General features: G+C 38.7%; 2 protein-coding genes across 5 annotated transcripts; both read right to left on the reverse strand.

Annotated features, from left to right (window-relative positions):
• Nucleotides 1-936: 936 nt before the first annotated feature.
• LOC135249206 (uncharacterized) lies at nt 937-11,921 on the reverse strand. 4 transcript variants are annotated; one of them, XM_064324588.1, is made up of 12 exons: nt 11,519-11,910; nt 11,012-11,123; nt 10,657-10,750; nt 10,445-10,499; nt 10,186-10,326; nt 9,755-9,915; nt 9,351-9,449; nt 8,234-8,379; nt 5,273-5,444; nt 3,639-3,751; nt 1,864-1,999; nt 937-1,534 (listed from the first exon to the last, which is right to left on the reverse strand). In XM_064324588.1, the coding sequence occupies exons 1-12, from the start codon at nt 11,634-11,636 to the stop codon at nt 1,478-1,480; spliced, it is 1,404 nt and encodes a 467-aa protein (XP_064180658.1). In that variant the 5' UTR covers nt 11,637-11,910; the 3' UTR covers nt 937-1,477. The 4 variants fall into 4 exon arrangements, 3 of the variants coding, with proteins under 3 accessions (XP_064180658.1, XP_064180659.1, XP_064180660.1); XM_064324589.1 differs by having other exon boundaries at nt 1,915-1,999; nt 11,519-11,901; XR_010328615.1 differs by lacking the exon at nt 937-1,534 and adding an exon at nt 4,066-4,093 and having other exon boundaries at nt 1,915-1,999; nt 11,519-11,921.
• Nucleotides 11,922-13,947: 2,026 nt separating this feature from the next.
• Nucleotides 13,948-22,550, reverse strand: sult1st6 (sulfotransferase family 1, cytosolic sulfotransferase 6). The gene is made up of 7 exons (XM_064324654.1): nt 22,111-22,550; nt 18,906-19,034; nt 18,305-18,402; nt 18,054-18,180; nt 16,242-16,336; nt 15,962-16,142; nt 13,948-15,593 (listed from the first exon to the last, which is right to left on the reverse strand). The coding sequence occupies exons 1-7, from the start codon at nt 22,289-22,291 to the stop codon at nt 15,481-15,483; spliced, it is 924 nt and encodes a 307-aa protein (XP_064180724.1). The 5' UTR covers nt 22,292-22,550; the 3' UTR covers nt 13,948-15,480.
• Nucleotides 22,551-27,822: the final 5,272 nt, after the last annotated feature.

Below are 27,822 nucleotides of genomic sequence, written 5' to 3' on the forward strand. Positions count from 1 at the left end.
ATTTTAACTTTAACGTTTAACATTAAAAGAACTCTAAAAATGAGACAAACAATTGCATAATTATCATTTTAAAAGATGATAAATATTAAGCGATATACACTCACAGCCACTTTATAAGGTACGCCTGCTCACTAACGCCTGCGCCTTCACACATCGAATGATGAGGCTGCATCTCAATATATAAAGCATGCAGCTATGGTGAAGAGGTTTAGTTTTTTGTTCAACCAAACATTTAGAATGGGCAAGATGTGTGATCTAAGTGACTGACTGGTATGATTGTTGGTGTCAGATGTGGTGGTTTCTGCATCTCAGAAACAGCTGCCCTCCTAGGATTTCACACTACAGTCTCTATAGTTTACAAAGGGCGATTAACAAAAAGCAACAGAGAGCGAGTGGCAAAAAAACACCTTGTTAATGAGTGAGGTCTGAGGAGAATGGGCAGACTTGTTCAAGCCAACAGAAAGGCCAAACATGCTCAAATAACAGCTGTTTACAACGGTGGTGTACAGAAGGGCATCTCTGAACACACAACCTGTCAAACCTTGAAGCGTATGGGCTGCAGTAGCAGGATGCCATGCGGGGTTCTACTCCTTTCAGGGCAACATTAATGTTTACTAATGGTATGTACATGGAAGAGCATCTGCTAAATACAAAATTGTAAATTGTAAGACAATCTCAACATCTCTGTAAACTAGAAACGCATGTGTGCATACATACTGATATATTTGATCTCACTTCTTGTCATTTAACTTCCAATAAAACTATACAGTATGTGTGTATAATGAATGCATGTACATAATTAAAATGTGTAGTATATATAGAGATGATACATTTTGAATGGGATATGTTTTGGAGATGCAGCATACTCCCAGCTGGTGCAAAAAGCATATGATCAAACTGATAATATTCTTTACATATTATAACACTACACTTCAGTCTACTTAACGTGTGCATTTAATGGCGCCATTTTTAAAAATTAGAAGAATCAATAGCATTACAGTTAAAAGCAGTACACAAAGCAGGATTGAATTTCTTTGAGCAACATTGCACTCATCAGAGAACAGTATACTATCATTTAGAAATGGTTAACAGTCAGTGTTTAAACTGCACCATGTTAAATAAGGAAGGTGGAGGCAGAAGCAATTCAGTTACATTTTTTTTAAACAAAGAAACAATCACAACAAAATCTACAGCTTTACAAGTGCCTTAGTGTTATACGTTTACAGTACTGGTCTTTTTGTGTGTTAATGCACTGCATCAAAAGAGAGTAAACAGACACAAACGAAGCTTCTCCCTCTCTGTTTTCCTGCCACTAGATACATAAGATTGAGCGTAAGGCATTCAGGAGTGTTTGCCTAGTCAAAATACAATAGCTTTGAATAAACTGTAACTAGTATTCTAAAGTACTGGAATGCAAGTGCATTTCAATTTTTTTCTTTTTTTACAATCAGCCATCATCTCATTTCTTGATTTTCCTTCAGGCCATATCATATTCCCCAACACTCTGGTGGAGGTAGTCTTCATAAAGCTTCTTCTACAGAAGGACACGAATGCAGAGGCATAGTTACTGACCTGTTACGACTTATACACAGAAACTTGCTAAATCTGCTGTTAAAAATATAGATATCAAAATGAGGCCACGTTACAAGAAACAATATTGGCTATCTTAGCTCACACAAACTAAACAAGCTGTATTCCACAGCAATGCTACCCAATGTTTCCCAAATTATTTAAAGTAACTTGGCCCTGTGTTCTTTCCATGGTCATTGTGGTTATTTTTGTAGGAAACCCTGAAAAGAGCCAAACTCTCAGTGCTGTATAGGTATGAAGCATGCTACTCCACCAAGGCGTAACTTGTCATACCTGCCATCCCAATACTATACACATTGACAAACAGCAGGAACTGTTCACTACCTTCGTTTTCTTCATCACTTTCCCAATGTATTCCAGTTTATCTTTCAATTGTCTTTTCTGCCAGCCAGACATGGTGGGATGGGTGCTTGGAAGAACACAATAAAATAAATGGCTGTTATACAGACGGTACAAGCACAGGCTGATAAACCATATGCTTCAATATTTTCACACAGACTCAGACTTATGATTACATTAAAGGAGTACCATGGTGGTTGAACGTGACACTTCCCAGTTGTCTTCAGGCAACAACAAAACAAATGTGCATAATTTTTTTATTCTTCAGTCATTTCAATGTACTTTAAAACATATTTTTCTAAGCCTAAATTTCCCACTATAAAAATTCACCTGAACCGTCTGGGCGTGGTAATGAGAACTGTCAGTTAGCTATGATTGACAGACCGTGCCCCGTTACCATAGCTACCCCTATGATACGCGCTCTCTTTGGGAGACTGAATTTTCACAAGCTAGCTAGCTTAGTAGTATATCAAGTATCGATAGATATCTAAGGTAAGGATGTTGACTTATATCCAATTATAATTTTTGCTATCTAGCTAGCCAAGTTAAGATAAAAGCACAACTATAACGTCCTCATAAAAGCAAACTAGCAAGTTATCGATAACATTGCCTTATGAAAGCAAACCTCCTAGCTAGCTAACGTTAGCTAGCTAGCTAAATGAATATAACCAGAAATAATCTAAAGGCACTGTAATTTAAGTGAACCTAACGTTAGTCAAATATTTGCATTGTCTGAACAGCAGGACGGTGTGTCCTGTCAGATTTCTTTACGGGGCGTGGAAATGGGAGTGGTTACTGTATTTGTGACGTAACAAAATGACAACTTTCTCAACCGGTTGAAAATAGGAAGATGAATTTAAAACGCATATTTCTCCAAAAATACAGAACGGACATATTTAATACTTTGCTCATTGTGTTTCTTCAATGCCTCTTGTGCAAATAGCACATAAAACCGAGAAAGTGTGAAAATCACCATGGTACTCCTTTAAGATTATGAATACATAATGATTTACTGGGGTTTCCTGCTGATTAAACCCCTCCCTCCATCTCTAGGCAATGCTGAATGTTTTACCATCTTGCCTCAGTTGGCATGGGCGCAGATTCAACATGGGCCATGACTTAGTCCTGTGTTTCAGAGCCCTAAGCCCTGTGCCATGGCTTATCAAACACAAAATCTATGTTACTGTAATGTGCTGCAGTAGCAATACCTGAACTGCAGAACTGGAACTGCTTCTAAAAATTTACATTTTAACAATCAGACCTCAACTAGTCCTTGCATTCCCTGCATGTCTTCCTCTCCCATTGCAGCATGCAGTGCACCCCGAGTATACACCTGTGACACAGGGGCAACTATGCAGTTGCAAAACTTGCAACTTGTTGCATAAACCGTGTTTATTTTTGCAGACATTTCAGAAAGATACAAACTGCACTCAATGCTCTGCAGTTCACCCTTGGTGCTTGGCCCCCCCACATCGCTGCTTGCAGCTATATTACGAACTTGTGTCTCCCTAACCTCTTCAGGGGAAAAAAAAGAACAAGTAAACTTTAAAATACCCAATTTCATTTATTGCTGAAATATTGTTTAGATTAGCCAACGACCAATAAAATAATCAATTAAAAAATGTTTCAAAAATTGTTAGTAGCAGCCCAACTTAGATTGTGACACAATAACAACAAACGAATGGAAAAAACAAAACAATATTTCTTACCGGAAGGCCAAATATGCTAGGAGAAGGAGAGTGACAGAGACCATAAAAAGTCCTCCACAGCAATATAGCTGATCCTGAATAGGCACAGAGTCTAATTCTTTCATTACACGAACCTAAAAGATGAAAATATGAGAGGTCATTATCTACTGATGGTGAATTATGCATTGATGGTGTATTGATCATTATGTAAAGCAGCACACACAGAAAACACAGAAAATGTGAGATACACACACCTTCCCAATACCAACATGCACTAGGGCTGTACAACATCTGTGGTGGACCAAGATCCCAAAATGCTATACTGCATATAATCTCCTAATTTTGGACAATGTAACCCTTGCATGTAAGACCTAATTATTAGCTATGGCATTATAGTTAACTATGGTAGTGCAGCACCACAGTGTTACAGCAGGGTAGAGGGCCTTACACTTTTGTGGCTGGTACACTGTTCAGTCCTAAAAACATAATCAGCATTTTTAAACAGTTACACAAAAAGAACCAAGAAATAAACTACAATATTAAACCTATTTTATGTAGTTTATGTTTTGAATTAGCATTTCATCCAAAAAGTAACACAGTTCTTATACTACCCAATATGGGAATACTTGGTATCAATCATTTCAAGACCATATGTAGGATACAATTAACATTACATTTACATTTTAACCAATCACTAGTGCTAGAACCAATCCACTTTTTGGTGGGCTGCCAATCAGTATGAAGTGAATATTTGAAATGTCTGATATTTTTCAACTCAATTCTTCAAAAATAACAGTAAGAGCAAATTTAGGTACTGCGTATGCATAAGGTGGAATGCATAGCGATTCATTTAAGCCAGTGGTTTTTAACCTTGGTCTTGGAGGACCACTGTGTATTCTAGCATTATCATTAGTTGGCTAGCTAGTATTAGTTAGTATTATTAGTATTATGTTGATTGATTAATTTTATTGATTTGAACAGTTAAATTTCAATACACCATTTCAATAAAAAACCCAACACTGGTGATTCGATTTTAGATTAGAAAAACGTTTCTCCATTGTTAAAAGAATTGCATGAAATTTGTATCCATAGTTAGTATAAATAGAAATGCATAAACAGGTACAAAAATATACAGCCATTCACATATAATTTGTGAACTTTAGATGGGGCACTGAAAATGTTATTTATGCAAGTAAATATAAATATTATGATTAATCTTAAAAACTTCATTTGGACAAAAAAATGTCTGTTTTTGTATGATATAAATATTATGTTAAAACTCACAGGCCATAAACATATAACATAGCAACCATACATTTAGATCGCTTAGTATTAGCGAAAGCAGTAATGTGACATTATAATTAAAGAGGAAATCTGGACCACATGTGATATTTCATTTATTGTTTGTTACTGAGGTCAGGTTTTTAATTTAAATGACTAAAACTTTTTGGTTTAATTATTTTCAATTTTAGTAAGAATTGCGATAATTGTGTTGTTATAAGCAGGTAAAAGTCTGGTATAGTAACAACTCACTATGAAAAGGCAGAGAACACCACAGATGCACACTAGACTGCACAGAACCATTAATACACACACTGCATTGACATTCAAAGGAGAGATAATTATAAGTAATGCAATGTCCCATGTTGACTTACCAAATAGGGTGTTAATGCCTCCATGCACTCCTCCCCCAGTATCATCTGAAGGACTGGGTTAGACAGACTGCCCAACAACAGGACTGCCAACAGTAAGAAAAGCAGACAGAAGACCAGCAGACAAAGCATGCAGCCTATGCAATGGGACTGCAAGTTATCTGCATCGCGGTGCCTGCAAAAGAAAATGGAAAGGGGAAGCCATGCGTCGGTACTACACAGAAGACAGTCTAAATAACACTGCAGCTGAAGCTGCAACAATCTAATTTATTGTGCTTCCAGGTAGGTCACTCAACTTTCTTGCAGATACAATTAGTTATATATTTGTTCCTTTTTTATTTGTCACTGAACAAAATTAAAAGGCAGTGAGAAAGCAAGATACTTTTAAGCATACTTCTTTAACAAGCATATAGTATACAATATATTTTTGTTGTATATTTTTGGTTACCAAGTGTCCTTTTTGCAAACCTAGAAAGCTGTTTTGGTGGGACTGTCATCAAATTTGAACCAAAAATGGGGGTGCCAAAAAAGGGGGGGGGGAATCTCCATCACTGAGAGGATCTCCATTATGCAACCTTTTTTGGCAAAGGACCAATTTGCCAAAAAGGTTGTATGATTTTTTGATGAATCAATCATTTTTAGCAAGTAATGTAAACTAATGTAATGTTAATTCAAAATCAAAAGAATGCTACCGTTTACCTGCTTTAGAATGTTAGATTTTGTATCAGACTGATTTTAGAACTGTTAAAAGGCCAAGGTGTCCCGTTATTGAAACCCTTGGAACATGTATTGAACAATCAATCATTTTATATCAATACACACACACACACACACACACAAACATAAACCACATGGCCAAAAGTTTTAGGACACCTGACCAACACCTCATCCAAAATTGTGGCCATTAATATGGATTTGGTCCAACCTTTGATGCTGTAACAACCTCCACATTTCTGGGAAGGCTTTATACTAGATGTTGGAGCATTACTGCAGGGATTTGCATCCATTTAGAAAGAAGAGCATTAGTGAGGTCAGGCACTGATTAGACATGGCTTGCAGTTGGCTTTCCAATTGATCCAAAAAGTGTTGCATGGAGTTGAGGTCAGGGCCCTGGGCAGGCCAGTCAAGTTCTTCCACATTGATCTTGACAAAACCATTTCTATATGGACCTCACTGCATGCCCAATGGGGCACTGTCATGCTGAAACAGGCAAGGGCCTTCCCCAAACTGTTGGGCAAGCACAGAATCGTCTAGAATGTCAGCTGTAGCATTAATACTTGTCTTCACTGGAACTAAGGGGCCCAGCCCAAATAATGAAAAACAGCCCTAGACCAAGGGTTGTCCAGATACTTTTGGTTATATATATAGACACACATACTCTGTGTATACTGTCAGACAAGTAAGGATTAATTAAAATTGTTAATTTTCTGAATCCAACGGTTCCAACAGTCCTTGTTAAAATGTTCAGCACTCTGAATACTGAACCAAGTGATATTGCATGCTAGAACCCCTCACTTAACCTACATGTAAAATACATTTTATTAGATTTAATTTAATAATTATGTTTAAAGTTAGAATTATCAATTAAATCGCTGAATTCTTTGATAGGTCAGTCTACAGAAAACTGGCGGAATCAATCAACAAGTAAAAACAAGCTGCATATCAGGTTTTCAGATTAAATAATTGAATTCAATAAGAAGCAGTCAATCATATTAATGAACATACATTCTTTATTGAATGCAGGCACACTACTTCTAAATTACACAACAGAAGACATACAGCAAAATCTTAAACAACTAATCTAGAAATACCAGAAAATAGAGCGAGAGAAACGGATCGGCCAGACCTTGCCAAAGTATCACCCACTTCCAGTATAAGCGCTATAAGGAAACCAGCTAAAAGCACACAACCAAGGAACCACCACCAAAATAAAACACAACACAACACTTTTTCCTGTGGCAATCTTAAATACCTTACCCAGCATGGCTTGAGGATGTTTGCCCTGATTGGGTGATGCCAGATTAAGGTTTAGGAGAGAAGGGAAGGGGGGGTCAGACTAATTTATGGCAAGGACTGGCCTACCTAAAGATTGCATTCAAACTAAAGGTAATGGGAAATGTTAGGCACGCAGGGTCTCCAACTCCCGATATGGTGTCCTGTGTCATCTGGTTTGTCTCTACTGAGGAGATGAGACCCATAGATTGTCAGCCTAGATTAGGGTATCAGTGGAATTTAAAATTGCCCCAGTCACATTTGCTTGTGATGGGGAGGCTAGGCCACATTCTTATTCACTGTTTCCCTCTCTAAGGCCAAAATCTCAACACTACATATCCTACAATACATAAACAAAAGGAAAGGATGGTTGGACAATAACAAAAAGACACCAAAAAATTTGAAAGTGGGCAAGAAAACACTACACAGGAAAACAGCAGGCAAAAAGTCCTCAACAGAAACCCAAAAGCCAAAACACACCTCAGTCTTTCAGCTAGTCAATGCTCTCAGACCTGAAAACCAGCACCTTTTGTAAGGCCCAATGATTAGGTAATGGGCAGCAACTGCAATGATTATAATGAGTTACAGCTGCTGTCATACCTGTGTGTAGGGCCAGCAACGCCCCCTGGTGGACAGCACTTGCACGCACACACACTATTAACTATTAAATATATAATATATAATGTACATTATTATATAATCGCTACTTCTTTTGCAAAGGATATTTTAAAATATATTTATCCAAGGTCTGCTCCCAGGGCAATGCTACAGCCCATGATCCCCATTATTCACTGTCATGAGCCACCCAGAAGTTCCAAATTAGATCTTTTTTCTGTCAGTGGATCTCCAATTTCTCACTTGTCATCCACTTGTGGACTTCAGCATGGTATCACTCCTGGTGTTGATTAGTACATATGCAGCAACCTATTACTATTAATATATATAAGTATATCAGTCCTAGGAATGAAGTACCTGTCTGTGCTGAGTTTGTCAGTAATGGCCTGAGCGATGACTTCACAGTCCTTTTCCAGTGAGTTAAGGGTGATCTGTACGGTCTGGTTAATGGTCTTCTCTATGGTTTTGCACACCTCCTCAATCTGATTCACAGAACGGCATGGCTGAGGCAGGACAGAAGAAGAGGAGAAAATAAATGGCTATTTCCTATCTGGCATAGTAGCTATGAACTTATTCAAGTAAGGACAATCTAATCTAGGAAATGATCCAATTCAATGCAAGAACTTGTTAAGATTAACAGTTTAACATAAGGGTCTCCTCCATCAAAATTCAAACAGGATTTTTACAGGCTAATGTTTCCAATTTTCCTCATACTTCCTTCAGGTAGTGTATTTGTGTATTAAAATGAATACAACAGAATCTGTCTGACTAAAGATGTTCCAAAATGGCTGCCAGGTTTGGGGGTTAACACTTTTATCTGATTGTATGTAAGGATATGAATGAAATAAAAATCTAAAAGGAAGACAAATAAAAAAAGAGTTCAATTATTGTTACAATACAGAATGAAAATAACAAAAATTGAGTACAATTTTGTCCCAAATATGAATGTGGCACGTAGGAAAATGAACAAAAATCTTTAAGAAAAACGTTATATATGGGAATAATCTTACACTCATGACACATTCACAAATAAAGCATGGTGATTTAATGTCGATATGTGTACCAGGTCAACATCCTTATGGAAAAGACTACACTACATTCAAGTTGACATAATTAAAACAATATAGGCTTCATCGCCATCATAATCATTATTATGGAGTAATTTCCACAAATTAGCTGGGTACATATTTCCATAAAATGATGAAAGACAGAGGCTGAGAAAATATGCCCACAGGCTGTTTCATCTGTTGAAGATGTATCACCAAGTGAAAAGTACAACGCGGTCATTTTGGATGATGATTGATCATTGATTTCTCAATAAATATTTGGTATCTCAAGCTCTAGCTTCAGTTTTAGTCTTTACAGACAGGTAAGTGATATGTATATTAAAAATGAAGGGATTCAGAGGAACATCCTGGTCCATTTCCAGGGTATACATGGTTGTGATGATGTCTTGGCAGAATCATTCTCCTACCTTGTTTGGGTTGGGTATGTAAATAGTGGGCATGTCAAAACCACACTTGTTGAGGCCGGGTCTCTTGCACAGCTCCTGAACTATCTGCATCAAAACTTTCTAAACAGCAAAATGCAATTCAGTTAACAAACAAAACTGTGGGTATTAACATATTAATAACTGGCCCCATAGGATTCCTTGGTAACAAAATACATCTTTTCAAAAATAATTTCATTTATGAACTATCATTAAATTGTATTAGTGGGTGTCAAAAATGCTGCCAGTTCAGAGTGATTGGAGCCGCCCAATAAATATATGACAAAAAGTTCTTTAGTGATGTCACATTGGTGTTTCTCCAAGTCTTGCACAATACTATTGACATTGCTCAGTTTGTCCCTTCTGTAAATAATACTCCCCTAGATTACCTGTCTGTCTGAGTCACTCCCAGCCTCGTCTGCCTTGCTCATGTAGAATCGCAGCTTTTCACCTTGGCTTTCGTTCAATTTCTCCACAAGGTTCACCGTGCGTTTACACAGTGCCTGGCCCATTGGGTCGAATAACACCAAAATCAGGTCACATACGCTGCCTGAATACAGATAGGAAGGGAGACCCAACATCAACCACCTAAAATACAGGAACCCAACTGATTATATAAAAGATAGTTGAAGCGAGAGGGATATGAAGTCTTTATATAGATAGATGTTTATCTTAACATAATATGGCATTGCACATCCTGCTTTTGAATCTGTTTTCAATGTCCAGAGAGCAAAAGATGGCTGCAAGGGATAGTGGGAGCCTGACGCAGTGAGGGTAAACAAGTTCTACAGTTAATGACAGTGCTTTAGAGTTTACAAACCCAGCCACAGAATAGCCTGATCCACATCAAATGGATACTTCATGTACCCATCTACCAGGCCAGGTGTGTCCACAAAGGTCACCAGACTGAACCGTTTCTGCCGAGATGTGCAGATTTCTGTGGTGAGGTACTCCAACACCCCTGTAAGGGACAGAGATTCATCCAGGGGGAAGGAATTTCAGAAACAACTGGACATACAGCACTCATACAAATAGGTGTTATAAGTAGAAAAAGGTTAATCTAATCACACTGGCCTGACCTTTGAAGTCCTGCAGATGTTTGAAATGAGGGTGGAGGAGAAGCGTTGCCTTTCCCTGAAATTGTAAATATTAAAGTGAAGTTGGGGATATGACAGGATTGAACTTCATAACACAGATTTTCCATAACATTACAGACTGTCTTACTTTCATGCTCTGACCAATTTGAAAAATACACTGAGAACCCTAAGCATAGTACAGTTGTTCTTTTCACCGTGAGAGATTCTCTCTTTCGTCCACTGGTGACAAAACTGAAGCCTTGCGTCTCAATGGCCACTCCTGTGCGCTGAATGTGCTCATCTACATACCTGACAGAGAAATACTACACTCCTAAATATTTTCACATTGACTGTAAGGCTTAAACTGCACTGCATTGCATAGAGCAACATACTAAATCTTACAAAACTTCACAGCATAGGCATGTATTCAAAACTATACACAGGATTTTTTGGAATTTACATGTGTGAAAAGTTTGATCTTACACTTCATAAATGTGGACTAAGAGTATGTGAAGATTCTATGTTTGATATGTGCATAGCCAACTACTGATGCGAACGTTCAGCCAATACCAATTAATAAAGGAGCTCTTGCCAGCAGAGTGATTCCCCATAAGCATGACGGTGATTTTTTTCCTTGGCGGTAGAAGAGTCAGTCCCACAGACTGGGCTATGCTGATCAAGCCTGAGACAAAGACATTTTGTATAGCGACTCTAATATTAAGGCTGTCATTCTTTCAAACATCATACGTAATGCTACGGATACAAGTTATCAAAATAGAATTCCAATGACAGAACGAACGCGTTTGATAAGAAAAGGTTATCTATCACTTTATGCTGCTCAGCATAAAAAATGGCCTATTAGTTAATATGATGTGTGTAAATAACATAAAACGGAGTCATACAATTGTGTTTGTAGCTCAACCCCGTCGGTTTAACATTAGCTAACCTTAACTAGCTAGCTATAACGTTAGGATTCATGAGCTTGATGAATCTAAGGCAAGATCCAGTGATTTGAATGACAACTGACGTCACCGTTTACTGTTAACATTGCAGCATTAGCTACAGCCAGAAACTCACCACTATCGGCGTCATTGTATATTTGGTGGCAGTCTCGCAAGATACGCTCATCGCAGGACACACTTCCCGACATTGAGGCAGCATTTGCGAGGCTTCGGCGCTTATATCTCCCAGACATATTGTGGGCTGGCAACCAGTTAAGTAGCTAGCAGGCTAATTTATTAGCAGGCTAGCCACGTAACCGTAAACTTTCCGCGTGCAAGGGTGATTTTCTGTTGATCCGTCTGAGTATTTATGCTTTCAAGGTAAATAATTTTGGGTTTAAATACTACACTACTTTTGTCACAACAGGATGGTTAATTTGAATTGTCCCAGTCCAAAGTGAACCAATAAAGGTCACCAGTGTCAACCGGCATTACACAGACTTTTGGGAAATTTAGTTTCTCAGTCATTCTGAAATTTGTGAGAGGAAAAACGCTATGGGCTATGATGGCATTGAGAACAGATTGAGCAGGTTATTATCGAGTTTAAAAAAAAAAAAAATTTGATGCATGGTAGGTTTGATCTTAAATGCAGTGATAACATATAGTAATTTCTTTCCAAAGATGCTATTTCTCAATATAATCATGCCACCCAGATTTCTATGCTTGTGGTTCAGGCACTTTCACCAAACGAAAGTGGTCACAATAGGCTATCCTCAAATTCCAGCTTCCTGACTAGGTGTGACTCGGTCATCAATAAACTGAAGCCCACTCAGGTTTTGCTCCCCCATTGTGGTGTGCGTAGCTACTAACAGAAGTGCTAAACAAAGAGCTGTTTGAGAGCCAAAATATCTGTGGCCGGTTGCATTAAAAAGCCTTAAGTTTTTCACCTTAAGTTTTTACTTAAGGGATTATTTCCCCTTACCTAAGGGGATCTTGTAAGTGTGTTGCATAAAACCCCTCAAATGTTTTCCTTAGGTCAGCTGAGCCAAATGATCCAACTCCCAGAAAGGAGCCAGATTGCCCATCGTTAGACTAGACAGAGCACATTGCATGCTGTAGACTATGACAGATCATACCATAACTGCCAGTTGCTAAAGCTACATAAAGTGAAACATACAATATGCTCTATTCTCAGAAAGAAATCTACAGACATTAGATCTATGGTGCCTGCTCCACTTGTGTCTCTCGAGCCTGTGATATCACCAGAGTCAGATGGTCTACACTCAGCAGTGGGAATCAAAAGGCCAGATTCGAAGTTACAAAAAAATAAATAAAATAAAAACTAGAGATGAGCCAAAGGAGTTCTGGAACAAAGTTTTGTGGACAGATGAGACAAAAATAAGCCTTTACCAAAGCGATGGAAAGCCAAAAGTGTGGAGAACGAGTGCCTTCCAAAGTCAAAAATGCAACAAGGCAAGAATGCGAGATTTCACCTCACCGGAGGCTCCTTTTTTGTTCTTGGGAGTACAGAAAAAACAATGTGTGCTTTGAACAATGAACTGTGTAAGAACCAGGTAACCACTTTTCCTTTATAGTTCTTACACAGTTCTGCAGCTTTCAAACAATTTTTTCATGCTTTCCTTTCCGAGTAGCCATTGTGTTTTCTCTCTGTATTTAAGGGTGAATACAAATTTTTAACTTAGCCAAGAAAATTGACAATAGAAGGCAGGATTTTGTGTACAAGTCTAAGTGTATTTTATTTTCGTATTTTTGTAGTGTTGATGCGTTTCTTGCTAAGGTTAGAGGTAATTTCAAACTGAACAGATTTTAAGTGTTCTTACACTCTATACATGTAGTCTTGTAAGTGTATCTGGAGGCAAGAAAATAGAACACAAGTATAGGCCTACAGTTTGGAACACAGCCATTGGCAAAACTGTGACATGCAGGGGCATCAGCAATATAATTATCTTTGTCACAGAGCAGACTAACTTGTTTCCATCTTGATCTTCCCTTGTCACATAGCATCATAGGACATCATACAGTAATAGAAAGTTTTAAAGAGACAGTAAATTCTATAGCAGTAATGAGACATTTTTGTTGAGCAACTTGGTTTTGCGTGCAATGTGCATTCACAGAAGACATTAATTTTTGAATAGCATTTCATATGAGGTTTTATCTAAGATTTGTGTTTTTGGTATATTTGGAGAATTTGTTTCTTGTTGTCTTCCCCTATGATATCAGCTTGACAGAAATCAGGATACCCTTTTCACCTTAGGGTAAAAAAAGCCAAAAACCTAAAATAAATAGAATTTAATTTTAATCAAACTTTTCAGTTTCATGCAGAGCTTGCAATTATCTGCTAAATTATGTAATTATTGTTAAGCGGCATCATGATTTTGAGACTCTTCATATGAAGTCATTTCTTTCTTGTAAAAATGTTACTTTTGATATGTACATACCCTCACATGAACGGCGGAAATGATGATCTAACTAATATTGTAGTTCTTGATATCAATGCTTGCCCTAACAGTCTCAATGAGTTAAAATGTGGAGTCGGCACATCAGTTAATCAATCAATCAATTAATCAACCTTTATTTCATCTCGAGAACCCATTGAGGAATAATCCTCATTTACAATGGTGTCGAATTAGGGACATTAAACAGCAAAACAAATATCAAAAGTGTGATAAATTAGACATTACAATTTTAAAACATTTAATGTAAAAGGAATTGGAAGTTAGTAAGTACAAGGTAGTAAGTGAGACATTTTTATCCTGATGGGAGTGGTCTCTTCCAGGATGACAATGCCCCCATCCAGAGGGCACGAGGAGTCACTGAATGGTTTGATGAGTATGAAAATGATGTGAATCATATGCTATGGTCTTCGCAGTCACCAGATCACAACCCAATTGAACATCTTAGGACCAATGTGTTAGACAGCGCTCTCCACCACTATCATCAAAACACCGCATGAGGGAATATCTTTTGGAAGAATGGTGTTCCATCCCTCAAGTAGAGTTCCAGAGACTTGTCCAGAGAATCTATGCCAAGGCCTCATTGCCTAATTCTTTTTGCACAAGAGCACATAAATCTTCAGATCTGGGTTCTGGGTTCTTGTTATTTGTACAACCCACCACACAACTTTTAGGCATTTTCACAATCTTGTAAATCCACCGATTGCTTATCATGAAGAACAACAGATCCCCCATCGTGGGCATGGCCATTGTGTGGCACATTATGCATTGTCTCCATGGGCTTGTAAAACGCTGTTTTGAAATCAAGGAAGTGCAGTTTGCCTCTGGATGTCTTGTACAAATTTGAGCCAGAGAAAATTTTTTATTATTTTTTATTTAATAGGCTACTAGGAATGACCATAATGCAATCAAATGTTAAAGTTAAAATGAAAATATAAAAAATTGATATTGAAATGTCAAAAAACTTTAATTGGCCATTTGAAAATGGAAACTGAAATCGAAGACTAAAATGGAAAATGGAATAGCTGAAATGGACATTTTAAATGGAAAAATAAAGTAAGAAATAGAAACCATATTTAACTAATCATTCAATGTTCACTTGTGTGCATCAGTCAGCTCAAAATCTTACCACAAATTTTCTTCAAGCCAGTAAAAATTCCACCCATTAACTGTCATTGTCACATCGGCTGAACTGGATTATTGCAGTACTTGGATAGGTTCCTTGCCTTTCTAATTCAGCTGATTTGTAGTCACCATGCAAGTATGAAATGGCTGCTGAGCTTCATCCAGATAGGTATTACACATTGGAAGTGGCTGTGATGAAGCACTTTGAAATCATAAGAGTAGTTCTTGAATAACCTGGAAATACTAGTCTTATGATGATTATAATCAACATATTATATTTAATAGATTGCTTGTACTTAAATCACAGATACTGTTATCAAATACAATACTTAAAACATTAAACATTGTAAAGTAACTTTCAAATAATGTAGTGCACACACAAAATTCCCCTCACTTCCATCAGTTAATTTGGCTGTTGCTCATCCTCATTGTTAATACTTTTGCATGAGCTAAAGTGCCTAGAATGTCCTGCATTGTAAAGGCTACTGCAGCACTTTCTTCACAAGTTTGTCCTAAAGGGAATGTTTGCCGTTTTCATTTGTTGCTCATAATCTTCATCAAAAATCTTCAAATGAGAGGCAGAGAAATGATTGACCCAGTCACCAACCTCCCCTGCAAGAGAGAGATGCGGTTATCCTAGCACACAAGCACATTTTTTTATATAGTACTCTGAACACTAACCATAGCATCCAACCTCTGATCCATCCCTTTATCCTCATCGAGTGCAATCACCTCTCATTACCTAAAGCTCCTAAAACACCCAAATGACAGAGGACTGAATTCACCTTGATTTAATCTCATAGTTAATATTTCACCCGATGCATCCAGACATGGTCATGCAATGGGAAAAAATTGCATGTGTACTACTTAAGAGTCAAAAGTTGTATAACTTCTATATTTGAATCTGAGGAGCCAAACCCCTCATAATATAATTGAAAATAGAAGCTGATAAATGTCAACCATTATAAAAAGAGACAAACCTTTTCTCATGAAAGGAGAGATGGAATGGTCAAGGATAGACTTGGGGATAAAGGTATAGTTGGTCATGGGGTTGTCCTTCATGACCTTGAAAGACGTGTGCTCCACAATGCGCGCTATTACATCATCAGTGACCGACAGATCCAGGTACTGCTTGATGCGTTCCACTTCCCGCTGAGGATTCTGGAGGAATGGTAGAATGATATGGGGATGCAGACAACAGGATTGAAACCACTAATTCCTGGTGGGTACATATGGGGAGTGGCTGCAATACAAACTCACCTCTTTCATATCTTCATAAAACAAATAGAGTATATTCCTTTTCTCTCTGTTTTCCCAATAACCCTTGACATGGTCATACCAGGAGCCCCAGCCTACTGTGAATGGGAAGAAGAGAGCAATTAAAAAATGTTTCTGTACTAGAGATTCAGTTTCAGTTGAAGGTGTCTTGAGTGGCAGCTGTTCATTTTTCCTATGCATGGCAAATTGTGGTCACTCACTCACGGACAACCTGAGAGGGACGTTTGGAGGGACGTGCAGGTGGTGCTTCGTTTAGTAGGACGCATGCGCAGATGCATCTCCCAAAATCATCGCTTCGAATGTCAGGGCGTTTCGCCTACTTTACTTAACCTACTTAGCGCGTACCACTGATACAGATGTATTGTCACATGGTGGACAACAAATAACGTTACAGAGGTGAGGACATGCCATAGCTAGCCTAGCTATATAGTTAGCCAAGTTTTACTGATGACACTTTGTACAGGTGTGACGTGGGTCTGGACGGTTTCGTTTATTGTTTCTTAAACAAAACTATTACCTTTAATGTGTTGAATGGTAATACAGCTCTGTCACTTAATAGAGACAGAGCTGTATTTCCTTCATAACTGCACTGCTTGTTTTTTGGAAAGTGACTGTTAATTGGCCAGTTTACTGCACTGGACATAGGAGAGTGGTGCCTTAACAAGGTATTGTAAGGGCTTGGTTCTGATCCTCCATTCTATGTTATTACATTTTTTCAATTGCCAAGTAGGCCTAGTGCATAAGGAGCAGATGACAGGAAATTCCATCTTGATAATGGACCTAAATGAACAAACTAGCAACCTGAAATTGTTTTTTTGAAAATTTTATGTCATGAATGACAAATCTAGGATTACGCAGACTAAATGCTGAATCATGCTCTCTGCACCAGTGTTCCTGCCACATATTTTCCTATCTTTGTCAGGTTTTGAATGTGCTGGTAACTGTGTCTTGTAAATTCTTAATGTTACTATCATTTGATGCTACTATATTTGCAGTGAGTTAATTTTAACATATTGGATAATAGTTTAATTATACATTTTTCATTGAGGTTGTAGAAATCTATTGCTGATAATGTAGTGTTGTTATAATTACATTAATAATTATATTTCTTATTTATGTACTATCATGGTATTAAAATTCATACACAGTTATTAATGCTACTTCAATTTTTTTCTCTCTGTATTATAGTGTCCACCTCACACACATGCAAACACAAACAAATGTCAATGGTTGGACTTCAATACAGTGGAAAGCGTGGTATGGATATGTGTGAACATCAATAAATACTTATTGTTGAATATTTTCAAGCATCAAGTTTTTACCGGATAACCTGTGGTAACTGCTACTCATTCATTGCAACTGCACTTAAGGGTCTTTCAGTAGGAGGACGGTCAGAAGTTTAAGGAAGTTTGAAAGCTTTCATAGTTTTACAATATCAACTGCATACAATATGCATTGGCAAAATGGCTGACTGCAAAATGTTAATGTAAATAGATAGATAACTTGCTTGTGGCCCCAAGCAAGTTATCTATGACATACGATTCCTCTAATTAATGAGACTGGTGAATGCCATTTATGATGCTATAACGTAAAAACCCTGTTTGCTTCATACTACTACATTAGCACCCTGTAGCTACTTACCAGGCACCTGCATCTACCTGGCATCATTTTACAAGTCATCACAGATATCTTTCTGCTTTGTCAGTCCCATCAACCTCATTGTGACTCTTAACAGCATCATCCAGTTCTGGCAGCTGCATTCAGAAAAAGAAGGGAAGATAAAATTTCACTTACCATCTCCCTTCATGAACTTGGGGATGTATTCATCGAGGGATCCTGGGTCAGGCTGGGTCTTACTCATTCTGTCAAAGTGGTAGTAGCTTACCAAGTTGTCCTTGGCATTGCGGGCCGTGTAGATCACCTGGGCAATATAGTTGTGAGAGTGAGGGGCAGAGGCAGGCAAAATCAATTAAAGTTACTATTACATACACAAGACAGTACACTTATTCTGTCCTCATAATGCGTAAAGGCAGTCTTTACTTTACCTTGCATTTATTTTCCCAGAATCCCTCAGGTACAAGCTGGATTGGCAGGTGTGTCTTGATTAACCTTGGTGGACTCATTTTGCAAAGGAGATCTAGGCCTGACAGAGAGAGCAGATTGAAGAGAAGGATTTTGACAATGTGGCATCATGAGGGAAGAGGAGCACAGAGACTGCTCCAGTGTTTCAGGTGCTGTCATTTCAACACCTCAGATGTGTCTATTACCTGGAAGAACAGTAGAATCATTTACAGTGTCAGCCCGGCTTAAAGGCAGGGGGACTCTGTCCCTGCTCTCTGTCGCTTGGACCTTTTAGACTGTTTGATAGTGGTATCTTGGTTGTTGTTTATGTTCTTATTTTGTGAGTCTTTCTTTTAGTTGAGCTCAGGGATTCAAAAGGTTGTAAGCCAGGTTATTTTTTACATTTGTATGTGATGCAGTGACCACCCCACTGTGTAACAAAATGTTGCAGGATTCTGTAGGATGGTAACACAGTATAACTGCAGGCTGTATTATACACACAAACACACATGCACGCACGCACACACACACACAAACACACATGCACGCACGCACGCACGCACAGTATAACAAAGAGTTAAGTACCAGAAGGGATGGGAGGGGGGGAGAATATCTCAAGGAATGGGCTCCTCATAACTATGGGCCCTCTCTTGCATGCCTCTGTATCTCCATTGTGAAGTAACAGGTCTACTATCTCCTGAGTCCAGGTAGTTCCTACATGAAATAGAATTGGACAGAATGACAGAAAAGAACAAATCATTTTTAACGACCTATAAACCACATAATTGAAAATTACCAGGTCAGTGTAGCTTTCATAGATCACTCATTTAGCTACATTGTAAAGTTCAAAATGACCATGCAGGACAAGTATAAAATAGTCACATAGCAGCAACCTTCTTTTAAGGATGATTCACTCTGGATGATTAAATTCATGCAAATGATAAATCATATGAAGCACTTAAGTGCCTTCAAATTAAGGGAACAAGAAAATTGGTGTAAAGAGAATCTAGGCTATTAAACAATTCCAGGCATGTTTAATCAACATAATCCATAAACAAAGCCATGTTCATTTTCATAACCACTTAACAGTCGGTTACAGCACAGTACAGTGAAACAATCCAACAAAATTTATTTTTAGGAATGATAATATCACTGCCATGCTGCATCTTAACTTAAATGCATTGGTTACATGGCAGTGCAGTTCATCCAACTTAAACAAGAAATTAACAGATCTTATTTCAACTGCATTTAGGAATTAATGTTACGGTTTAAAAAAAATGCCAGCTGCTGAGCGGGCTTTTGAAACAAATCCAGCCATTTTGAGTTTGGACAGAAATCTCACACAAAAGTTACTCTGATTTTAAACTAAAAAGCCATTTGTTCGCTCATTTGCTATGAATAGAAATTAAGACAATTAAATGGTATTAATAGATTGTGCATTCTGAAGATATTAGGTGGGTTGTGATGTACCTTTGTTTTTAAGAATGCACATTTTTAAAAGACAGTCTTCCAAAGTACCATACTAACAGGGATTTAGCTGCACCACAAGTTTGTGGAAAATTCATTGCAGTGTACAACTGGATTACTTTCAGTTGATTCGCAGAGAACCTCCAGCTAGTCCCGAAAAACATTTATGTTTCACCCCTCACTGGGCGAGTGCTCTGCCACTATCATTTAAATTTCACATCATAGTGACAGCAGAGCATTGGAAAACCTCATTTTATGTTATTTTAATTATGGAAATATCAGAGAATGCAAGAGTTACAACAAAGCCTATGTAAACCATACAATGTCTTTAAAACAACTTTAAAACTATGACATATGCTCATACGTATATATAAATTGCATAACTGTCAGCAAGGTAACATGACCTGTTCTTGCTAGAGCGCTTATTGAATAGGCCCAATTACTTTGTGGTCAACTGGCTCTTAATTATAGCTATCAGTGTGTTATTAATAAGCCTTCATTTTCATGCATCTTTCTTACTACTTGTCTTGAACCCTATGCAAAATCAGGATGTTGTTGAGAATCATAGGTAGGACAATCTGAAACATATGACCCTCAAGGATTTAAAGTTGCTTTGCAGTTGATATCCTTGTGGGGTCCCCATAGACAGTGGATGAACACAGTAAACTGACTAATCATACAATTAGTGATTTAGTGACCCTGGATAAGAGGGAAAGTAAGCATGGGTGGAATGTCAAACAGAAAGTCTGAGCAACTGAGTGCACCAGCATCCACCTGGTACATTGGACGCAGAAGCATTCAATTTATCCAAACATGCATGGGCGTTGATCCTGGGGGGATGTGGGACACGGACCCTCCCCCCTCACTACAACTTTGAGAAAACATCAGATCGTCCCCCCAATATTATCATGTGCTCTTGAGCAAGTACCCCCGCAAAAGTTTGATGCAGTACAATTAACCTGCAATGCTCACATTGCACCTTATGGAATTCGGCCAAGCAATTTCCCCAGAGTTAACAACCACATTGGTCTATAGTTAAAGAGAAAATTGCACTACACAGCACTTTAAGGGATGCAATAATGGAGCAAATCTCAGACATAATAAACTCTCATCTGAGTCATTCAAAACAAGATTGGTATTATAATGTGTCCCAGGGGTTCAAATTCTATTCTATTATATGTTATTTGACCTGAGATGGAATGCTACTGGGCCAGCACAGCTCAGAGAGTTGTCTTGCGACAAAGGTTTAGAAGCACAGTTCACGCTCATTGCAGAATATGGCAAATTCCTCCTTGAAATCATCTACTGGTCTGAGAGGATAGAACTATGAATAATGAAAAGTACACCAAGCTCAAACAATTAAAATATGCATACAAAACTCTGGCTCAGCAGATGTATGTTGCCGTCAAAAAAAATTAAGAGCCATAAAAATTCAAACATTTAGAAGTTGCAGAGAAACTGACCATAAACATATTAAAACCCTGATAGACTCGTAAAGAAACCACATTTCTTTCAACCAGCACACAAATTCCTTGCGGATTTAAGGCTTGTGAACCCCTAAGCAAGTCTGCACAAGAATGCTTTATGTTGTAATATAAATGTAATTCAATGTTTTGAATAACATTTCTGTTCTGTAATATTATTGAAAGAGCAATAAAAAATGAAACATGAAACAAAAGATTATTTTCACTCAAGCAGCAAATAAGTGTTTTCTAAATAACTTAATTTTTAAAAATCTAGTAGAACAATTTTGGAGACAGACAAATGTCATAGCCTACAATTTATTTTATTTATTTTTTCCAAATTAAACAAAATTAATTTTAGTGTGAATGCTTCTGGAAGGCACAGGTTTGGTATAGATGCATGGTAAAACACATGTGTATTGTAATGCACAATTTAGGATTAGTATTCCATAAGTGGCATTTAAAGCCACCGCAGTGGCAATCAACAAACTGACCAACAAGGTGGTGAGCACACAGTAATTGGGAGCAATACGGAAGCTTGGTCTTAATCCCTGTTCTGCATCTGGGATATTGTGGAAAGTCTTGCATTGAATAATAATGTACAACTTATACTAGGTACATAGCCACTGCCCCTTAATGTTTTTAACTGAACTAAAAAAACATTTTTGATATTGATGTCAATAAGAAGAAAATGACAATAAGAATGTTTTCTAGAAATGTTCTATAGTAGACTATACAATTAATTACTGCACATTATTACTGCTCCAATCTAAAGTCAATTATTTAAAGTGTTAATAGTCAGAAACAGTTCCACACCCTTCCCTCATTTTGCTCACCAATGCACTCATCCTGTTGCTCACCTGCTTTTGGATAAGTAGAAATGAGGATGTCAGTAGGGTCAGGGCAGAAAGCCCAAATAGACTCAAAGTTTTTGGCGATGGGCTCCATCAGCGGGACTCCTCTCACGTTCTTCAGAGGAAAGCGTGTGAGTGAATTCTTTGCTTTTTCAATAGCCTGGCTGTATGTCAGATTTGGTTCCATTGCTGTTCTAGATGAAACTGAAAAGAAACAAGAGAGAAAATATTCTTCAGAATGGTTGTGTTCTCTTCTTAATTATAATTACTTGGTTAGTTCTTCTCTCCACTTTTTCTTGCTCTGTCTGTATTTTAAAAAGTATTCATTTGGACAGAATCCCAATCTGTACTGGTGTCTCTGTGTGCATACTCCCGCAGCCTTTCTCTTCTCTGCTCAGATTGCCAGCAAGCTCTTATGCAACTTCCTGTCTGAATTCCTCTATATTAAAAACAACATTATCTTTAGTACCGAACCTAGGACTGCAGGAAGTGCTAAGGGAGTGTCTACATTATCCCCTACCAGACAGAAAGAGATATGCAACAGAGTAAGCAGTCATTTGCCTGTATTATTATCAGTTCTCATTGGTTCAATGTGAATACAAAGACAATCTAACAACGAGAGCAGTTGGTCAGCTCTGCCATCACACAAGGTAGTCTCTATCTCTTAAGTAGGGGGCTGGTTCCCTTCCCATCTTTGGAGGGGAAAGCGTTTCTGTCCAGAGGGTGTCCTAAGTAACTCCTCTTCCTGTGTGCTGATGTCAGGGAGTTTCTTTCTTAAAGGGGAAGAGGTGAGAATGGTGGTCCTTACTGAACCAGTTGAAAACTGGCTAATGAGTGAATGCTACACCTGCATTCTGAAATCCAGTATCTTATCCAGATGCATATTAATATTTAATTTAATATATTATTAGAATATTTCAAGACTTTGTAAAACTTTTTCATACCCATTTTTTAATTTTATGTTAAACATCACTCCAAGAGAAAGAAAGGACAAATGTAAGAATCACGGTGAGAGAAATCCCCACCTCCACTTATGTAGTTTGATATAGAATGAGTGGTTTCATTAACATTAATGGCAGACATCACACAGTAATAATGATACTGAATAGTCAGTGCCCAATTTAAATGGGATTTAGTATACAGTATATTCTTAGTGATTGTTCATACTGATTAGATATGTAGAGTCGCTGATCATATGAGAAAAGGGGTTCCAGAAGAAGAATAGGCCACAATATATAAGAAATATTTCTTAGCATTCACCCTTGTGTAGGAACCTGACTTTCCAGCTCTAAGAAATGAGGCTCTCAACCAACTATGCCACCTTTTGTTTAATGAGGGGAAGGACCTAATCTATACAAAATCGATACTAGAGTATTGATACCCAGAATGTAAATCCAATGGTTTGCCCTATCAATAATCATAAGTTATGAATTGGCAGTACACTGTTAATTCAGTCAGGACCACTTTCGTCAAAGTTAAATTCTTTATTAACAGTCTTAAATGGCATACATAGATAAGGCAGAAAGGGCAGCAGCAATAAGTTTGCATAGGTGTTTGCTACTACACAAATGTTGTCTTTGCTCATCGGCTTGCATGTTCATTTTCTAGCCGATGATTGCACATGAACATATGCAAGCTGATGTGCAAAGACGGAAACTGTGAAGTAGCCAAAGCCTATGTAAACTTACTGTCTAGCTCTGGTACAGTGTGTGACCAGTTAGTAACCCATTCAGTGGCTATGTCTGCAAAGCGTTCAATAAACTCGCGACAAAATCACACAATCCCCAAGAATGACCGCAGAGCAGTAACAGACACCGGAACAGGTAGTCTCTTGATTATGTCTACTTTGTGTGGGTCAGGCGTGCGCCCCCCTTTACTTAATTTGATACCCAAGTATGTGACTTCAGATCTGAGGAGCTGTGCTTTTTTCGGATTTAATTTAAGTCCTGCATTTTCAAGTAGCCCGAGTAATTCTGCCAGTAAGGTTATGTGTTCTTCTCTGGTAGCAGTCTGCAACAGCAAATCATCAACATACTGAATAAGGTATTCAGGTTTGGAGAAAGCTGTTAACACCTGGGCTAGACACTGATGGAAGAGTGTGGGTGAACTAGAAAAACCTTGAGGCAAAACATTCCATGTGTATTTTGTGTTTTTAAATTTGAATGCAAATTTGTACTGGCAGTCTGGATGCAATGGTATTGACCAAAATCCATTAGAAATGTCTAATGCTGAATAATAATTTGCTTCAGGTATCAGGGATGCTAGTACTTCTGGTGTTGAAGCTACTACTGGAGCACAGGTAGGGGTGCATTTATTAAGTTCTCTGTAATCAACACAAAGCCTCCAGGAATTGTTTGGTTTCCGAACTGGCCATATGGGAGCCATTGCTGGTGAGAGACAGGGGCGTATGACCTCCTGTTGCAAAAGAGACTCAATTGTACATTGAATATAAGGGTTTGCTTCCTCTGGGTACTTATATTGGCGGAGTGACGGAGGATCACGGCCTTGTATATTCACCTCCATGACTTCACGATCTATTTGCCCACAATCATGTTTACTTTTAGCGAAAACACCTCTATGTTTTGCTAGCACTTCCTCCAAACCTGCATCGTTAACTCTCAACAATGTATGTAAGTCATATTCTTCCGACTTCTTTATGGCATGCACTGCATGAACATCGGAAATCTCCACAAACTCATCTTTAGACTCAGTATTGCGCCAAATGCAATTGTTGCCATAATCTATAATGTAGCCATGCTTTTTCATGATGTCTGAACCTAAAATGTTGCGACCATCTCCTGTTGCACTAAGCCAAGCTTTGTCTTTAAACCTGTCTTTTCCAATTTCAAAGGTAAGGTTATCTGATTGGGAAGCCAGAGACATAGTACCATCAAAGCCTTCTATTGTGATAGTCCTATTACTGTGACTAGGGGTTGCATTAGAATGAATTATGGACAAAGAAGCACCACTATCCACTAACCAATTATCGCATCGGCCTCCAACAGCGATCTATGTAATTGGTCTACCCCATCTATCACGTGACAAAGGTGCCACGTGCAGCACGGAAGCCTGACACCCCTATGCTGAGTGTGAAGTGGTATTGCTTTTCATCTTAGAAATAGCTGTCTGCAAATCAACATTCTCTGCACTCAGTTTTGTTATTGCTGACTGTATACTACTGAGTGTCTGGCTCAAACTTGAGTGATTAGGACCCTTACTGTGAAAAGATTTGCATTCCTTAGCTATGTGTCCTTCCTTTCCACATGCATAACAAACAAACTTTCCATCCAAATTATAGGGTAATGGCCTCTCTCCTCTTTGCTGCTTAATGTCATCTGGCACATATCCTTCATTTCTCCATGACACAGACTTATGTGAACTATTATGAGGCCTTCCTCCAACTGCAGCTACTGGATATCTCTTCTTATTCGCCAACCTGTTGTTTTTGGAGTTGTAAAGTTGAGTCATTTTTGTAACTATTTCTGTGTATGGGGTATGGGAGTTTATGTGAAGTGTTAAGGCATCTCGGGTGTATGTGTCACTCTGTGCAATCAATGTAGACTTGAAAATAGGATCTTGTTGGCTTAAATGGGGCATACCACTATAGTCAGAGAAAGCTTCCCATAATCTAGAAGCATATGCTGCTGGGTGTTCTCCCTGTTGCATTTCTACTTCCCTAATTCTTTCCCAATCTATCTCTCGAGTTCCCAGGACCTCTAGCAGTGCCTTCTTCCTGCTAGTTTTGTCTGCTTTTTTGTTCTGTATATCAGTAGGAAGCACTCTAGCTAAGGCGTGTGGAAGGCATGCAATTAGTGTGACACAAGCATCAGCATCAGTAAGTCTGTGTAGATCTACCGCCCGTTCTAGTGATGCAATGAATTCGAGCAGGTCTCTCTTAGAAGGCTCAAAGTAACCAATGTTCTTGATTAGGGATTCAATGTCACCAGGTGAGAGAGGCCTAAGTGTAGTAGTTGTACTTGTGCGTTCCCTCTGCCCCCCCTCCCCAGGCTGAATAGTAGTGGTTGAATGTACAGGGGCCATAGGAAACTTAACTGTGTAATCCGAATAGCTATCCCAATTATCCCAGGCAGGTTTCCCCCCAAAATTGTTGGTTTTATCATCCTCATTGTCTAATTCAGCCACTAATCTCTCAGGAAGGGGTACCCCTACCGCTGCTATGTGTCCTTGCATGATATCTACTGCTCTTTTGTATTTTCCTACACGATCTGAATTGCTAGTGTGAGTTCCGGGAGTCAGATTGGTACATTTACTAATCAAGTAATCATACGCCGCTTGTGCACGATTCAAGTCATTGGCTGTTTTTTCTAGTGACGACGCAAGATTCTGATTATTGTTTTCTAGCTGTGCAACCTCCTGCCTCAGCTTTATTTGAATCTCCATGTTAAGCGTGGCATTCACTTTATAACTTTTAAGAGTAACCGCATTCTCTGTTAATTGCTGTTGAAGAGTATGGTTTTCTATCTCTACAACGTCTAATTTCTTTTTAGTCATTTTGTAAGATGCCAGAATCGCTTGCAATGCTGTAGCAATCTTCCCTTTCTTATTTTTAGGTAATTTCGAATAGTTTTCAAACTGAGACAATGCCCACTCGTAAGGCGCGTCTTGGTTTTCTATCCCTTCAAGCACACTGCTTTTGCCATGTTTAGCAATGTACCTAACCACAAGGTCTTCCATCCTCTAATTTATAGTTAGCTATCACACAATACACGAACAATATTGCTAAACCAGCGTTACCAACTCTGAAAAAAAAGAATTCGCAATCTAGTCACGTGAATTAGTAAGTGATATTAGAATAGTTTTTTACTACTCCGAGTACACCCAATTTAAGAATCTATGTCCCAGTACTTCGGAACCAATAAATTCTACAGACCAGTTACTTTAGGTCTATGTTCTAATCGTTGCGTTATCTAGTTGCTTTAAGAAAAACAACAGAGACCCTGTTCCTGTACTTCGGACACAGGTCGAGGATTCCAGTTACTTTAGGAATACTATTTTAGCAGAAAAAAGGACGTCTCTCCTGACAGAGTTCTCTTCTTCTGTCACTGCCGCTAAGGCAAAATTCTACCAAACCAAAATTCATAACTCCATTTCTAACCTTCGTCAGCTTTTCTCTATTTTCTCTTCTCTCCTCAGCGTGCCACCTCCTCCACCCCAGTCTTCCTTCACTGCAGATGACTTTGCAGCATTCTTTGACGAAAAGATTGCAGACATCCGCAGCTCCTTTGCCCCCTCTGCGTCCTCCGCCCCCTCTGCGTCCTCCGCCCCCTCTCCCCCTCTGCGTCCTCCGCCCCCTCTGCGTCCTCCGCCCTCTCTCGTCCTCCCCCTCTGCGTCCTCCGCCCCTCCGCCCTCTGCGTCCTCCGCCCCCTCTCGTCCTCCCTTCTCCACATTTTCTCTCCTCTCAGACACTGAAGTCTCCCAGCTTCTGCTCACCCACCGCCCTACCACCTGCGCCCTCGACCCTATCCCCTCATCTCTCCTTCAAGCAATCACACCAGACATCCTCCCTTTTGTCGCCTCCCTCGTGAACTCATCCCTATCTTCTGGATGTTTCCCCTCATCCTTCAAAAAGGCCCACATCACCCCGCTGCTGAAGAAACCCACACTAGATCCTTCAGTCATTCAGAACTACCGCCCGGTATCTCTCCTCCCTTTCCTATCCAAAACACTGGAACGTGCTGCATCTAACCAGCTCTCTG

Source organism: Anguilla rostrata, chromosome 2 (genome assembly GCF_018555375.3).
Source record: "Anguilla rostrata isolate EN2019 chromosome 2, ASM1855537v3, whole genome shotgun sequence".
In the NCBI taxonomy this organism is placed as follows: Eukaryota; Metazoa; Chordata; class Actinopteri; order Anguilliformes; family Anguillidae; genus Anguilla; species Anguilla rostrata.

What these genes read in the sequence shown, in the direction of transcription:
- LOC135249206 (XM_064324588.1), bottom strand. Translation starts at nt 11,636, where the DNA reads ATGTCTGGGAGATATAAGCGCCGAAGCCTCGCAAATGCTGCCTCAATG. An exon ending in ACATACCCAACCCAAACAAG is followed by an intron (nt 8,380 to 9,350) that starts GTAGGAGAATGA and finishes GTCCTGCCTCAG; the next exon opens with CCATGCCGTTCTGTGAATCA. An exon ending in AGGCATTAACACCCTATTTG is followed by an intron (nt 3,752 to 5,272) that starts GTAAGTCAACAT and finishes TTCATCTTTTAG; the next exon opens with GTTCGTGTAATGAAAGAATT.
- sult1st6 (XM_064324654.1), bottom strand. Translation starts at nt 22,291, where the DNA reads ATGGAACCAAATCTGACATACAGCCAGGCTATTGAAAAAGCAAAGAAT. An exon ending in CAAGTTCATGAAGGGAGATG is followed by an intron (nt 16,337 to 18,053) that starts GTAAGTGAAATT and finishes TCCCATTCACAG; the next exon opens with TAGGCTGGGGCTCCTGGTAT. An exon ending in CTCTCCTTTCATGAGAAAAG is followed by an intron (nt 15,594 to 15,961) that starts GTTTGTCTCTTT and finishes TCTCTCTTGCAG; the next exon opens with GGGAGGTTGGTGACTGGGTC.